At 35.5% G+C, this 15,048-nt stretch overlaps 1 protein-coding gene across 1 annotated transcript in view; it reads left to right on the top strand.

Annotated features, from left to right (window-relative positions):
- The first annotated feature begins 2,586 nt into the window (after positions 1 to 2,586).
- LOC126975777 (protein takeout-like) overlaps positions 2,587 to 15,048 on the top strand; it is a 51,132-nt gene continuing 38,670 nt past the window's right edge. The window contains exon 1 of the mRNA XM_050823815.1: positions 2,587 to 2,770. Within this exon, the coding sequence (XP_050679772.1) occupies positions 2,713 to 2,770 (58 nt within the window). The 5' untranslated portion in view covers positions 2,587 to 2,712. The remainder of the gene's footprint in view (positions 2,771 to 15,048) is intronic.

Genomic DNA, 15,048 nt, shown 5'->3' on the forward strand with positions numbered 1-15,048 from the left:
TCAGAAAAATCATTGGTTAAGCCGTTTCAGAGGAGTTTGGTAACAAACACCGGGACACGAGAATCTTATATAATATTAGATAGCTACCAAGTAGAGTGTAGATTATAATTTCTCAAAAAAAATCTTCAGATGTTCGAACTCAAGGTGACTAAAAGGTGAAGGGAATTCACTCGTTTTGATTTAATCATATGTCTGCAAACTCGAGGTCTCAACTCAAGTGAAAGACCCGCAGAAATTTCGAGAAATTATTACTTACTAGCTGACCCGACAGGCGTTGTTCTGTTCAAAATATAAAAAAAAACTCTCTTGGTGGAATTTGGTAAATCCTCTACACGGCGTTAGTAATATTCCTACCAAATTTTAAGTATCTACGCCTTATCGTTCCAGAGATAACATGATGAGTCAATACATAGGTGGAAATCTCTTATAAGTAATATATTAAATTACTATCAGAACTTGGTGATGGATTTAGGATGTTATACAACTCAGATCATAACAAGCAATAATCGTTTTAGGGTTTATATAAAGAAAATATGAATTTTTATAAGATCCTTATGTTCTCTGTTAAGATACCTATTCTTATAATCATGTGTAATTTGTTACATTTATATAACATTATTATCGTTTTCTTTTGTAGTCTTTTCAAGCTGTTAAAAACTGAAGCCTTCTCAATCAAGCGAATAAAGAATACGGCTATTTAAGCCTTGCAACTTAACAATAATATGTATAAGGTTTCTAAAATTCTATATATGGGCCTGATAAGAAAGCTCATGGTCGCTCAGAGGGCAATGGAGTGGCTTATGATCGTAGTTTCCCTGCTAGATCGAATCAGAAATGAGGAGATCTGTAGGAGAACCAAAGTTATGGACATAGCCCGATTGATTGCGAAACTGAAGTGGCAGTGGGCAGGGCCGATGGGACAGTAAAGTTCTCGAATGGCGACGACGTACCGGAGGACGCAGTGCTAGTGGGAGCCCAACAAGATTGACCAACAATTTGCTCAAGATCGCCGGAAAACGTTGGATGAGGGCAGCGCCGATCGTCGTGGAGATCTTTGGGGGAGGCCTTTGTCCACCAGTCGACGTATTTCAGCTCATGATGATGATGATGAAGGTATCTAAACAAATCCTCAATATCCCACAATCATGAATTACGAAAGTCCCACAGCACAAGAGCATAAAAAGGAAAATTCTTGCCTATTCGTAGTAATATTGGATTAAGAATCCCACCTCTTCAGCCCTTATATTATAATAATCACAGCAACATGTTAGTATTTTTGTTGTGTATACGTAATTTAGATTTATAAATAAATAACTATCGATGGCTAAAGATCGCAGTGTCATCCTTCAACAAGATGGACCGACCAAATTAAAGACTTGTCATCCGAATTCTTCACGGTTGTAAGTGATGCGCTGGACAAATACCGGAGGATGCAGATCATCCGCTCCAGATGCAATCCCAATGCTCACCACGATCCTCAGTCATGAGAGACCCCAGAGACAGAGAGATAATCAATTAGTTAGCCAGTGGGAGGCTCGTTTGCACCGGCTGCCGGCTAGATTATGGGTACCACAACGGCGCCTATTTCTGCCGAGAAGCAGTAATGTGTAAGCATTAATGTGTTTCGGTTTTAAGCGCGCCGTAGCTAGTCAAATTACTGGGCAAATGAGACTTAACATCTTATATCTGAAGTTGACGAGCGCTTTTGTAGTGCCGCTCAGAATTATTGGGTTTTTCAATAATCTTGAGCGGCGCTACATTGTAATAGGCAGGGCGTATCAATTATCATCAGCTAAACGTCCTGCTCATCTCGTCCCTTATTTTCATTTAAAAAAATTCTCCAATTAATGATATTATGTGATACAGCAAGTAATAGGTAATAACCCTCAAATTGTCCAATCCAGTAGGCACGGTTCAAATACTTGGTGGTGTCCACGGGAGTTGTGTATTCAGCTGAACTCGTCTCGTCCCTTATTTTCATTAAAAAAATATATATTCATATTTTTACACGATGTGCCGAAGAATTCCATAAGCATGAGAAAATTTACAATTTTTTCTTTAATAAGGCAAATAACTAAGCAATAATTAAGTGACAATACTCGTAACTTAGTTATTGTTTTACGTCTAGATAAAATCTCTTGCTTGGACAACCGATAAAAACAAGCCAGGAATATTAGTTTAGTCTGTTACATGCGCGATTTGACTAATAGACTTTAGTATATTTTTTTCGACGTTTTCACGGCTGTCATAATCTATTTAGTCGTTTATATGATCTAAGACTCGAAACATAAATTAGTATTACGCAATGATTTCAGATTATTTGAGAATTTAATAAAAAAAACTGGTTTTAAAAACAAAAATAGCTTTTATTGCTGGCCGCTATCGAAGGACAGGCTGTTGAAAATCTGGCATTACAAGCCCGTAAAAGTTGTTTCGAAAAGCGCGCCAAAAATATGTATTTACAAAAAAATATATGTTTGCATAGCTATTGCATCCGCCGCTATTTACAATATGCCGTGGCCATTCTGCAATCCGTGCAATAATATAAAATATGACAGCAATAAGCGCGGGAAGTCAGTAGATGACAGATAGCCGTGCGCTACGGAACTCCCATACAAAGAGAATTTAAACACTACGTTTTCTCTCAGACGGTCGCGACTCTAGCGTACGCATACTGTTGCGGGTATTATTCGTACGAGATTATAAGTGAAAATGTGGCATTTACTATTAGTATTACCAATTTGCTCTATTTTTGGACAAAACTCCTTACGTAAGTATTATATTAAGTTATCTTTATGGTTCTTTTCTGTCACCTTGTTGCTATTTATTACTTGGGATTAAAAACAAATGATTACTGTCTTCGTAAATTAATAATATATACTTCTAGAATAGACTATGATAACTGTGAAAACTTAAAAAATTTAGTTTAGATTTAACCTCTATTTTAAGCAATTCAACACACTTTAAAACCTGACCTGTTTTTATCGGATGTCTAGCAGCAAGAAACTCTATCTAGAAGTTTAAATTTTCTACGATTAGATGTTTTTCTATTTTTTTAACTTTGACCTCAATATAAATGTTGGATGCATGTTAAGTTAGTCATTTCTTTAAACTCACTGGCTTACAAATACAATAAAAAAAAAAAATTCAAAATATAACATACAACAATGTCAATTACTTTCTCGTCTCTTATTGTCATAAAAATAACAATTTCATATACTATATACATCAAATTAACTTAAATTTTGTTAATGCTCTGAGAAAGAAACCGAGTAACATTTTTGTATTTGTCACCAATTTAATATTAGTATTTTAAAGAGTGAGAGTACATTGTCTTGCCGATTCAATAGTGATTTCAGAAAATCAACTTGAATAAGAATATTTTTGACGTTTCACTTTCACTTACAACTCCTTTTTCATGAAATAGAAAAACCGTATTGTGTGTTACATCTTACCTTAGATAATTTATACGTCTAGATAGAGTCTCTTGCTGTTAGAGAACCAGTAAAACAGGCCAGGTTTAATACTTTAGTGTGCGTGACAAGCTACGTCTTACACTCGCAATTTCTGTGACATTCGTTTGTGTGCGTGCATTGTTAAAATAGAATTTTAAATTCAATTTTTTTCGTCATTTTAATAGCTGTTAGTTTATCTAGACGTATAAATGATCTAAGAAAAAATTACATAATATTTAACGGCCGTTTTAAATAACCTATCTATCCTTCGTTTAACTTACTAGAGGTAGACAAAGCTATCATTTTACGCTTACAGATAGCATTGGACTATAACTAATAATATAACTATATTGGACATAACTATGGATAGTTAAGATCTTGTCACTAAACGCTGATAGCAATATATCCGTAACTAGAGATAGGTTATTGAAAACGGCCGTAAGTGACATTGGTGAGAATCTTCTAAACTTAACTTTCTAATTGACGATTCTTTCTTTGCCTTCAGATCAGAAAATCAATAATAATAATATATGCGTTGCCTATTACGTCGTACCTTTATAATATGTGATATAACATATAAGTAACTAAAAACTCTTTATCCAATGTTTCTTACCTAATAATTCCACACGCGAATATTGTTTATGCTTCTTAATAGGACTAACTTAACACGGCCACGCTTCAGTGTGATTCATTTTTATAATATAACTAGCTGATCCAGCAAACGTTGTATTGCCGATATGAAAATCGCGATACAAAAGTAACTGTTGATGGGTGAAAATTTGAAGTTGTATGTATTTCTTAATGTAAAAAAAAATAAAAAAAAACTCGACCATCCTTAACATTTAGGGGGATGAAAAATAGATGTTGTCCGATTCTCAGATCTACCCAATATGCACTCAAAATTTCATGAGAATCGGTCAAGCCGTTTCGGAGGAGTTCAAAGTTTAACACCATAACACGAGAATTTTATATATTAGACTAGCTGATGCCCGCGACTTCGCCCGCGTAGATAAAGGGTTTTTTTAAAAATAATAAGCAAGTTCGGAATTAAAGATTATCTCATGTCCTATTCCAGTTTCGATTCCTGTGTTCGCTCCCGTTCCCAACATATTAAATGAATCTTATTTCGAGGAAGATCGCTATAACAAACTAAACCTACTATTGGTATAGTTATAGCTCATCGAAGTGAATCTGAGTTTTTCACAAATCCCGCGGGAACCATTCCCGGAATTTCCCGGAATAAAATGTAACTTATGTTCTTTCCCAAGCTCTAGTCTATCGCTGTTTTTTTTATGAGCGTGGTTTAAAGGTTTTCGATGATTTTATTATATATATTTGTTTTGGACAAAAAATTATTACCTACATGTTTTTGTCGTGGTTTTCGTGGGTGTTGAAAGACATTGTATAGCCATTATAAAATTCAAAATTCAAATATTTTTATTCAAAATAGGATTTAAAATCACTTATTGAACGTCAAAAACTACCACCCATTCAAAAGAGACTGCCTCAGACCTGAGAAGAATGGGCGAAAGAAACTCAGTGGGCTTTTTTTTTAATATAAAATATGGATTACAATGTGATATCGTACAATAAACATTTATAATTAAGGAGCCTGAGGGTGTTCGCTTTATTCCCAGTCCGTGGTGTCATTAAGAAAATCGTTTATGCTATAATAACCTTTCCCACACAAACGTTTTTTAACAGTTCTTTTAAATTTCATAACACATTTGTTTTGTACATTTTCTGGGATCATATTGTAGAAGCATATACATCGCCCAACAAAATACTTACTAACTCGACCCAACCGAGTAGTAGGCATAACAAGTTTATGTTTGTTTCTCTTGTTAACATTATGAATGTCACAGTTTCTAGAAAATTCCTCAATGTGCTTATGAACATTATCAAAAATGTATTGAGTAGCAAAATACATAAATAGACTATACATAAAAATCTTAGGTTTTTACTTTTTTTCGCTCCGCAACGCTCTATAATGAACTTCGGTCCAAAAATACAGTCAAATTGCGAACTTACTCCTTTTTTAAAGTCGGTTAGAAATATAACATGACAACCCTATTGCGTCAATGGAGTGTAGGCACTTGTAGGTAAGTATTTTATTAACAACTTTTAGTTTCCATACTGGTACTATTGCGTATTTACGGACTATTTTCCGCAACTGGACGTCTACTGGCGATATTGTGTGAAAACGGCCAAGGTTCAGCTCTTGTAAACTCACTATATTGAAATATTAAAAAACTGTTGAAATCAACAGTAGTGACAAAAATTATATTGCCTCTTGCAACAACGAGCTTGCTTTCTTAATGACCTTTGTTACGACTCCGTAAATATTACGTTGTTTTGAATTACTTATCAATGGAGCAAAATGCGTGTAGTTATAACTTACAGCTGAATTTAACCAATACTTATTTCAATAAATTAACTTTATTTTATGGCGATAATTCATTGATTTTGGAATCTACGTCTCTACAGAGCACACATAGTCACTAATCACTGCAAAATTAACGAAAAATACCTATTTTTCGACTCCTCTACTTATATCTGTCATTTATACAGCCATTATACATAATGTAATCAAATATTTGTACATATTTTATTGAGTCTTTAAAATTTTTATACTGTATGGCCTAAAAATGTACTGTCGTACTTTCAATTTAATGTCAACATAAGAATGCAACTTATTAATATATTTTGCCAAGATGCTGCTTGGTATACCTTCTCTGTAATTTTCGTATTTTCTCTTTGGCTGTATGGCTGTATCTAACCCATTCCTTGAAGTAAATAAAAAACCAATCACCGGAGATTAAGTTTTCTTTAGTGTTAATTTTTCGCCTCTATACGAGGCATCCTCACGACGTGTTGTCTCGCCAAAATCTGGCACAAGAGGCGAAACACGTGTCGAATTGTTTTAAAAACATATATTGGCGGAATTAACACTAAAGAAAACTTAAATCATTTGTATAATTATGGATTTCCGCAAAGTAACGCCTAATTCAATATTTTTTTATTGTAACCATATTTTAAAAAAGAAGCCAATTGTGTTTGTTGCGCCCGTTCTTCTCAGGTCTGATGCCTTTTGGAATGGGTTACTAGCTTTTGACTTTCAATACGAGGTTTTACCTATATCCTACTTTGAAAAAAAATATTTGAATCTGAATAGACACCAGGAGAACATAAATATTGTATGCGGTGATAGTAATGTCTTTCATAGCGGTTGAAAGTTGTCATCATGTACCAGGACGTCATATACAGTTTGGAGGTTCATGTACAATGCAGGTTTCATTTCTGACATGTGTACTTTGTACACACGCTATTTTGTAGCTAAATCTTGTTTTGTAACTGCTATGTTATTAATATAACTGATTATTATTTATACAAAGCTGCATAAATTATTTAAAATGCTTATTCAAAGCTAAATGCCACATTAACAAACGTGTCAACTGTATAATATTAACTATTATTATCTATGATTTAATCGCAGCTACGTTTCAATATATATTTCACACCAAAGTCTGTTCAACATTCTTCTTGTTGGACAAAGCTTTTTGAATTCGTACCTATCACCGGTATGAAAGAAAAGTTGTTCGGCTGAAGTAATTTCAGAAGCCATGATTTCCTTGATGAATTAAATATAAATTTTTGGAAAAATGAACGCGCTGAAGCACTGTCTTTTCTTGAGCACACTGTTAAACCTTTAGTACACTCAAGGTTGGTTCCAAGTACAAAAGAACTCAAATAGGAATGTTTGGATGGTATGAAAATAGATAAGAATTTATTTAATATTTAAATTAAATTTTTCAAAAGCTTGTAGTGCCAGTAAAAAAAGATATGCTTACGGGAAGTTTAAAATCTAATAAATTTCGTAAGCCCAACGATTAAAAATTAAAATTAAGTTTATAACATTATTGGAACCATCGATTCGCTCTTTTTTTATAAAGCGTGCTTTTTAGTTTTTTTAACTATTATTTATTTATAGTTTATTCACGAATTGACTTAATGTGACACGTGGCGATAAATATCAAACGACTACTATAAAATATTTAAATTGAGTGTGGAAGGATATCCTCGCGGGGTCCGGTGCTGGCGAGCATGTAAATAGCTTTATTGTTGTCTGTCACACACTTTAAATTCACTACGAACGCTGTGCGGTCCGCTGACCTTTACGATTGACCTTCCATGGATGATGCATGCTTGTTAGAATATATTTAGAAGGAGATAGTCGGCTAGAAAAATGCACATAAGAAATTATATTTCCTTGGCCTAACGAATCACAAATCATTAAAATGATTTTATCCTCGTGCTATTCTACGTTAGAAAGAACAATTTTGTTAAAATAATAATAAATAGCTTTGACAATTACTTATTCAATAATGAATACGGCTGCATACAGCCTTGTATATAGGCTTGAACCCTTTGCCTGTCGTAATAATGGACGAAGTAACCAAAAAAAAAAAACGAATGACGCAAACGTCAGTAAATTTTACGAACCAACTAAACCCTGTTACTTTTGTGTTACAGTGATGCGCGCGCATCTTAAAATTTCACTCTCATCATATTTTCATAACGCGCCTAAAGAAGTATTACTTCAAAAACTTCTGACAAAAACTTATAGACGTGAAATAAACATCTTAAAACAAGATATTCAAAAATTTTATAAAAAAATATTATCTATAACATTTTGAACGAAATTTCCATAGTCCTGTATTCTTTCAAACAAGTACGGCCTTACAAATAAACTTATACCTGAGTATAAATCAAAAATATGCAGAATGTTGACTTTATCGCTGACAACACTGTCAATACTATGAAAATTTTCTTAAATTTTCCGAATGTCAAGCAGCCGTGCAAAAAAACGCGGGAAACGTTAAACGTCTGACTACACCGAATATAATAAATTTGTCTATTTGTAAACATTTTGCCTATTTTGTTTTAGAATTTGTAAGGCCGGTTAAATTTAGTAGTCTTCCAAAATCGGCAGTGCCCTACGGCACTAGATTTTTCAGATACACCAAATCCAAAAGTGCGTAATGGCACACTTTCCCCTCACGAAATTCTGACCCTTATTGTGTTTATAAGATGGTTTATTTTGCATAGTCTTATTTCAATAGTTTTCAGATACGTTTACTATAATCATCCTAATTATAAGCAATATATTATACAATACTAGCTGACCCAGCAAACGTTGTATTGCCGATATTAAAATCGCGATACAAAAGTAACTGTTGATCGCAGATGGGTGAAAATTTGAAGTTGTATGTATTTTCTAATGCTGACTCATAATTAAACAAATTAAAAAAAAAAGGCAAAAAAATTAAAAAAAAAATCGTGTGGACCACCCTTGACATTTCGGGGGATGAAAAATAAATGTTGTCCGATTCTCAGACCTACCCAGTATGCACTCAAAATTTCATGAGAATCGGTCAAGCCGTTTCGGAGGAAATCAAAGTTTAACACCATGACACGAGAATTTTATATATTAGATGTAAAATAACAGGACGCATCAAGCGCCTCAAAATCACGTCGATCTAACACATGCCGCGCGCAATAATAGTTTCCCGGAACGGAAACCAAAAAGTTCGTTAAAATCAAGCCTACATTATTTTATAGATGAAATCGAAAGGATGTAATATGAGAGTGGCCTAGTCTAGAATTACCTAGGTACAGAAATATAAACTCCGATATGAGTTACGCAAGCACTTTCGTTATTACGCAAAGAGAGTGAATTGCGCCGGTCGCGGCGCCGACTTACTGTGGCTGAACGAACACATAGATCATATCGTTAACTGCATAATACTTGCACTTGAACAATAGCTTAGGTTATAATTATGTATAGTTTATTAATAGATTTCTAGATGAAACTTCGATTCTTAATCACTAAAACAGAATTTTGTTAAGCAATAACAATTTGGCAATGCCGTACACCAGGCATACCCAGAGCTCCCACTGGAGGCTCATTTGCACAGGATGCCGGCTTGATTATGGGTACCCATACACAACGGTGCCTATTTCTACCATGAGGCAGTAATGTGTAAGCGTTATATTGTATCGCTCTGAAGGGCGCCGTAGCTAATGAAATGACTGGGGAAATGAGACTTAACAACTTATGTCTCAAGGTGACGAGCGCACTTGTAGAGCCGCTCAGAATTTTTGTGTCTTTCAAGAATCCTGTGCGGCACTGCATTTTAATGGGCAGGGCGTATCAATTGAACTTCCTGCTCGACTCGTCCCTAATTTTCATTTAAAAAAAATGCGGGTCTCTCTCGGATAATCGTCGAAAACTGTCAGATACCAATCGAGTCTTCTATGAAGATCTCATCTTTGATATGACCACGAAAGATTTATATAATGAATTTAATCCTGAGAAGACCTTAATCATGAAAACCGCATTTATCGTAAAACCGTTCATCCACATAATTTACACAGATATCTGTTTTATTTTTATTTATTTTTCTAAACATTATATAATTATTTAATAAAAAAAAATCTTATAACTATATTTATAATACTATGACTACATTAAATTAAAACTATCATTGCGTGGAAGTATACCAAGAATACTGGTAGCATTACCGCGTTGGATAGCTAGGTTGATCAGCTGTTTTTTTTTTTGTATTTAGCTAATACGGATGTTACTCATTTTTTACAGCGCATGCTGTAATTCCTAAAATGTTGTGCATTAATTGTAAGATTATTGATATACATATATTAACAAGCTGACTTGGCAAAGGTTGTTTTGCTATAAAAATTATAGTGTTCGGCCGTTTTTTCTCCGACTTACCTTTTAAATCCGACTATCATGAAAAAAATTTTTAATTTTTTGTGTTAATATAATAAAGCGTATAACACTCACAAAAAATGGGTAACAGAATTTTCAAAATCGGTTCTTATATAGATATAAGACACAAAATGAAGCTACGTCTCTACGCAACACCAAGTGATCCAGCCGTTCACAGAGCACTGGCTCTCCGACAATTCGAGTTGCTCTGCGTAGCTCGCGGTCAAATGGATCTAGCTGATACTGAGGTTCGCCAGACCAGAGATGACAGCAATAATCCATATGTGGCCGGACCTGCGCTTTGTAGAGCGCTAGAATGTGGCCCGGCTCTATTTATGACGCCTAGCATCTTCGAAGCCAATTTGGCTGTGCCCTCCACATAATTAGCGATCGAGACCTAGAATTCCGATATTAGGCGAGACTTTAAGGGAACTGCTGTCGAAGAGCGGTGATACGACAAATGGGGTTTATTAGTGGTAGACGCGCAAACATGGCCCGTGTATACGGCATCACCAGTGATATCTTCTGCATAGCAATGTATGTTGGAGTATCCAATATATCATTGATATGCTGATAATTTTTAGTATAATATTAATATTGACACAATTTTTACACAAATTATCTTGCCCCAAATTAGGCATATAGCCTGTGTTATGGGTTGCAAGACAACAATATATTTAATACAATATACTTACTTAAACATACATAACTACATATGCTGAAACAGTGTGGGAGATAGCACACAGCCTTGGGGCACTCCAGTGTTCATGGGCTTCAGGGTCGAGCAATAACCGACGACAACGACCTGTATGCTGCGTCCAGTGAGGAAGCTGGATGTCCACTTGCATAAGATCTCGGGAAACCCAAATGATGGAAGTTTTGCGAGAAGCGCCTTGCGCCATACACGGCATCAAAAGCCTTCGTTATATCCAGGATAACTGCCAGGCCTTTCCCCTTGCTTTCAATAGCCGCCTATGTGTTAGGTATACCAGAAGATCGCCTGCCGACCGACCTTGGCGAAAGCCATACTGTCGGTCGTTGACCAACTGGTGACCTTCTAGGTATAGTAAGAGCTGGCGGTTAATTATGCTCTCCATGATTTTGGAGAGCAGGGAGATAAAAAGAAAAGCCCTTTAACTTGCCGGATCAGAACTGTCTCCTTTTTTTTGGTCGGATGGTCAAGTGCTGACTTCCATGAGTCAGGGACTACGCCATGGTAGTAAAGGGAACTGCGCTCGATCTTCTGATTTCATATCTAAGCAAAAGAATTCAGAAGGTCAACGTGAATGGCAGGAGATCTCCTGGGACTCCTCTCAGTATGGGGGTACCACAAGGGTCTATTCTCAGACCGTTCCTCTTCCTTATCTATATAAATGATCTTCCTAATCTTATAGAGAAAATAACCTAAGGTTTTACTGATTTCATTCATTCGGAAACGTCAACAAGCGCACACCATTACTTGCTCACTCCAAGTTATTTAATTCATAAATAGTGTAAAGGGTTACCGTTCTAGTCAAAAACTTTTATTACCTTAATCTAAAGAAAGTTAGTAAACCAGGGGCATAAACAGAATTACAGAAAGTGTTCAAATAGTGCAACAATAATCAATATAATTTGAAAACTAAGTGTCGAAACCATTATAAACATTTGTTATATACCTACCTACAAGTTTATTCGTCGCGTCGCGAGTTCGCCGTCGCCTTGTCGCTGACCTGTGTACCACGAAACTGTGATTTTCGAACGATAGCGACTGTCGCAATTGTAGCGGATCTATTGGTAAAGGTTCTTTTATAATATGAATTCGAAACAAAATATTCGTTGTGCTGCTTGTACAAATACTATTAGTGATAAGAGATACATAAGTTGCTCTGAATCAAAATGTGTAAAACGATTTCATCTTACTTGTGTAAATATCACAAGTATACACACCGATTTGAAAAATACCTGGGTATGCCCAGATTGCTCGTCTGTGTCTAAAAAGGGCGCAGATAATAGTGCGACACCAGCTCAAAGAGATGAAAACGTTACGATTAGGAAACCTAAAGTGACTAACCCCACTTCAGTGAACCAATTGCAAGAACCACTGTCACCCTTAACGATGTTGACAGATGAAATCCGTCTGCTTAGGGCTGATATTGGTGCAATGAAAAATGAGTTTGATGTGGCTATATTGGCACTGAGACGGTGTGAAAATAAAGTCGAAGAATTGGCTAGCACTATTGTTAAAAATGAGAAACGTCTTAAGATAGCAGAAGAAAAAGCAACTAAGGTTGAGGACTTGTGTATGCAAAATGAAGTACTCCAAGGGCAAATAAATTCCTTATACCAAACAATGATGGCAAACGAACTAGAAATTTGTGGGATACCTGAATCGCCCTATGAAAACCCGCATCATTTGCTTCTGACTATGGCTGCATTAGTAGGATCTAAGCTGACGGATATCGATCTCGATCATGTCGTTCGAGCAGGGCCCCGAGTTCCCACCTCCAGCAAACCACCCAGGCCTTTGGTGGTGCGATTTCTACGCCGTGAAACCCGTGACCAATTCTATAAATCAGCTAAGTCAAGACGATTATCGACCGAGGATGTTGGTGTTACTGGTTCACCCAAAAATATATATGTGAATGAGCGATTGACAAAAGCCAACCGAATCTTATTTCGTGAATGCAGAAAACGCTTTAAGGATGCTGGATTTAAATATTGTTGGACAAAAGGAGGCTCTATTTTGGTTAAGAAGATTGAAGGTAATGGCAAAGGCTCCGAAGTCATTAATATTAAAAAATTCGAAGATATTGATCGCGTTCTCGGTTCTCAGAATTTGCTTCCAGACCAACAGCAACAAACTACACAGTAAGCAGTGTATTTCCCTGACATCACTGAATAAGTTCTTCGTGATCTCTTTATGTACTTTTGATTTGCATAGTTTATTTTTGGCTTTTTATTTTGTTAATTACTTTTTCAATACAAACTATACACGAAACACACCCACAACATATAACACAACACAAAACACTCACGCTACCTTCCAAACACCAACTGTTTTATCACATTTAAATATTCACTTCACCTGTTATATCTCTCATAAATACTTAACCGAACTAGTAAATTTAAGTAAATTACATATTATATATTATACTACATCTGGACTATCTTGGCAAACGTTCAGTATGGATATTTTTCAAAATCTTATGATTGATAACCATGACAATGGCTAATTCGGAAATTCTTAGAGAACTCGATACGCCCGATGACTTTTGCCATATTGCACATAGTCCTGACTGTTGTAGAACTCTTGTAAACACTAAATTTGATATTAAAATTCTGACCTTTAATATCAGAAGTATCCAACGTAATTTCGATAGCTTTTTGGTGACCCTGTCTAGATTTAGTATGCTCTTTGACGTTATAGTATTGACCGAATGCTGGATACATGAGGACTCTACGATACCCCAAATAGAGGGATACAATTTTCTTAGAACTAATAAATACATAAATAGAGCAGGAGGCGTAGTTGCTTATGTAAATGAACGTTGGTCACCGCAAGTTGATGAGCCCGTTTTTGAAGATGCAAATTGCTTAAAAATTACTTTAAAAAATCAACTTGTCGTACTAGCCCTATATCGATCGCCGTCATTTATAAATACATCGCCTTTTCTAGATTCTCTAGCTACAGTAATCCAAGATATTAAAGATGCTCGTTGCGTAATTGTTGCTGGGGATATTAATATTAATATTTGCTCTAATGATGATAGTCAAATGGCTACTTGCGCGAAATATCTGTGTTTGTTAGCAGAGCTAAACCTTCAGCCTATCGTAAATAAATCTACACGAATTAATTCGTGCCTAGATCACATTCACGTAACTTCTAAGTACCACTCGGAGTCAGTTATTTACAAATCAGATATTACAGATCATGATATTGTAATTGCCGGAATAGTAACTAAAGATACCAAACAACATAAAACTTGCAGACTCACAAAGAATTATAATCTAGAGCGCATTGTAGAAGAATTAAGACAGGCTGACTGGACAGAAGTCTATAATAGCATTGATATAAACAAAGCAGTATCTGTTTTTGATACTATTCTAACAAACATTATAAGCAAACATTTAGAAGAGAAACGAATAAGTCGATCCAGAATTACTTTCAAGCCTTGGATGACGCCTGGTCTAATTAGGTGTGCTAGGCACAAAGATCGCTTACATTAACACTTACGTAATAATCCCAACAATAACACGGTCAGACTCATTTACACACGTTGCCGAAATTTTTACTATGTTCTTTTGCGAAAACTAAAACACAAACATGAGTCATTTGAATTGGAAAAAAACAAACACGACCCTAAAAAGCTCTGGAAGAGTATAATAACAATTTCCCACACCAAGAAAATAAATCAAGTACCACTAGAACTCACCAATATTAAAGATACTGTAACGGAATCTCTGGATTATTCCAATGAATATTTTGCAGGCATAGGTAAAACTCTTGCAAACAAGATACTCACAGCATGCAATGAAACAGAAGTTTCACTCGCTAGTAAGATAATACTCGAAAATACTCCAACGCAATCATTTTTCTTAGGACCCACTGATGAACGAGAAATTGAATCCTTGATAAGTAACTCTAATCTTGACAGTGCTCCTGGACTGGATGGAATATCAAACCGCCTTTTGAATATTAGCAAAAAATATATTACTCCCCCCCTGACGAGCATATGTAATCTAAGTTTATCTCAAGGCATTTTTCCTACTGCCTGGAAAATGGCTGCAATTGTTCCTATTCATAAGTCGGGTAACAAATTG

Source organism: Leptidea sinapis, chromosome 37, assembly GCF_905404315.1.
Source record: "Leptidea sinapis chromosome 37, ilLepSina1.1, whole genome shotgun sequence".
In the NCBI taxonomy this organism is placed as follows: Eukaryota; Metazoa; Arthropoda; class Insecta; order Lepidoptera; family Pieridae; genus Leptidea; species Leptidea sinapis.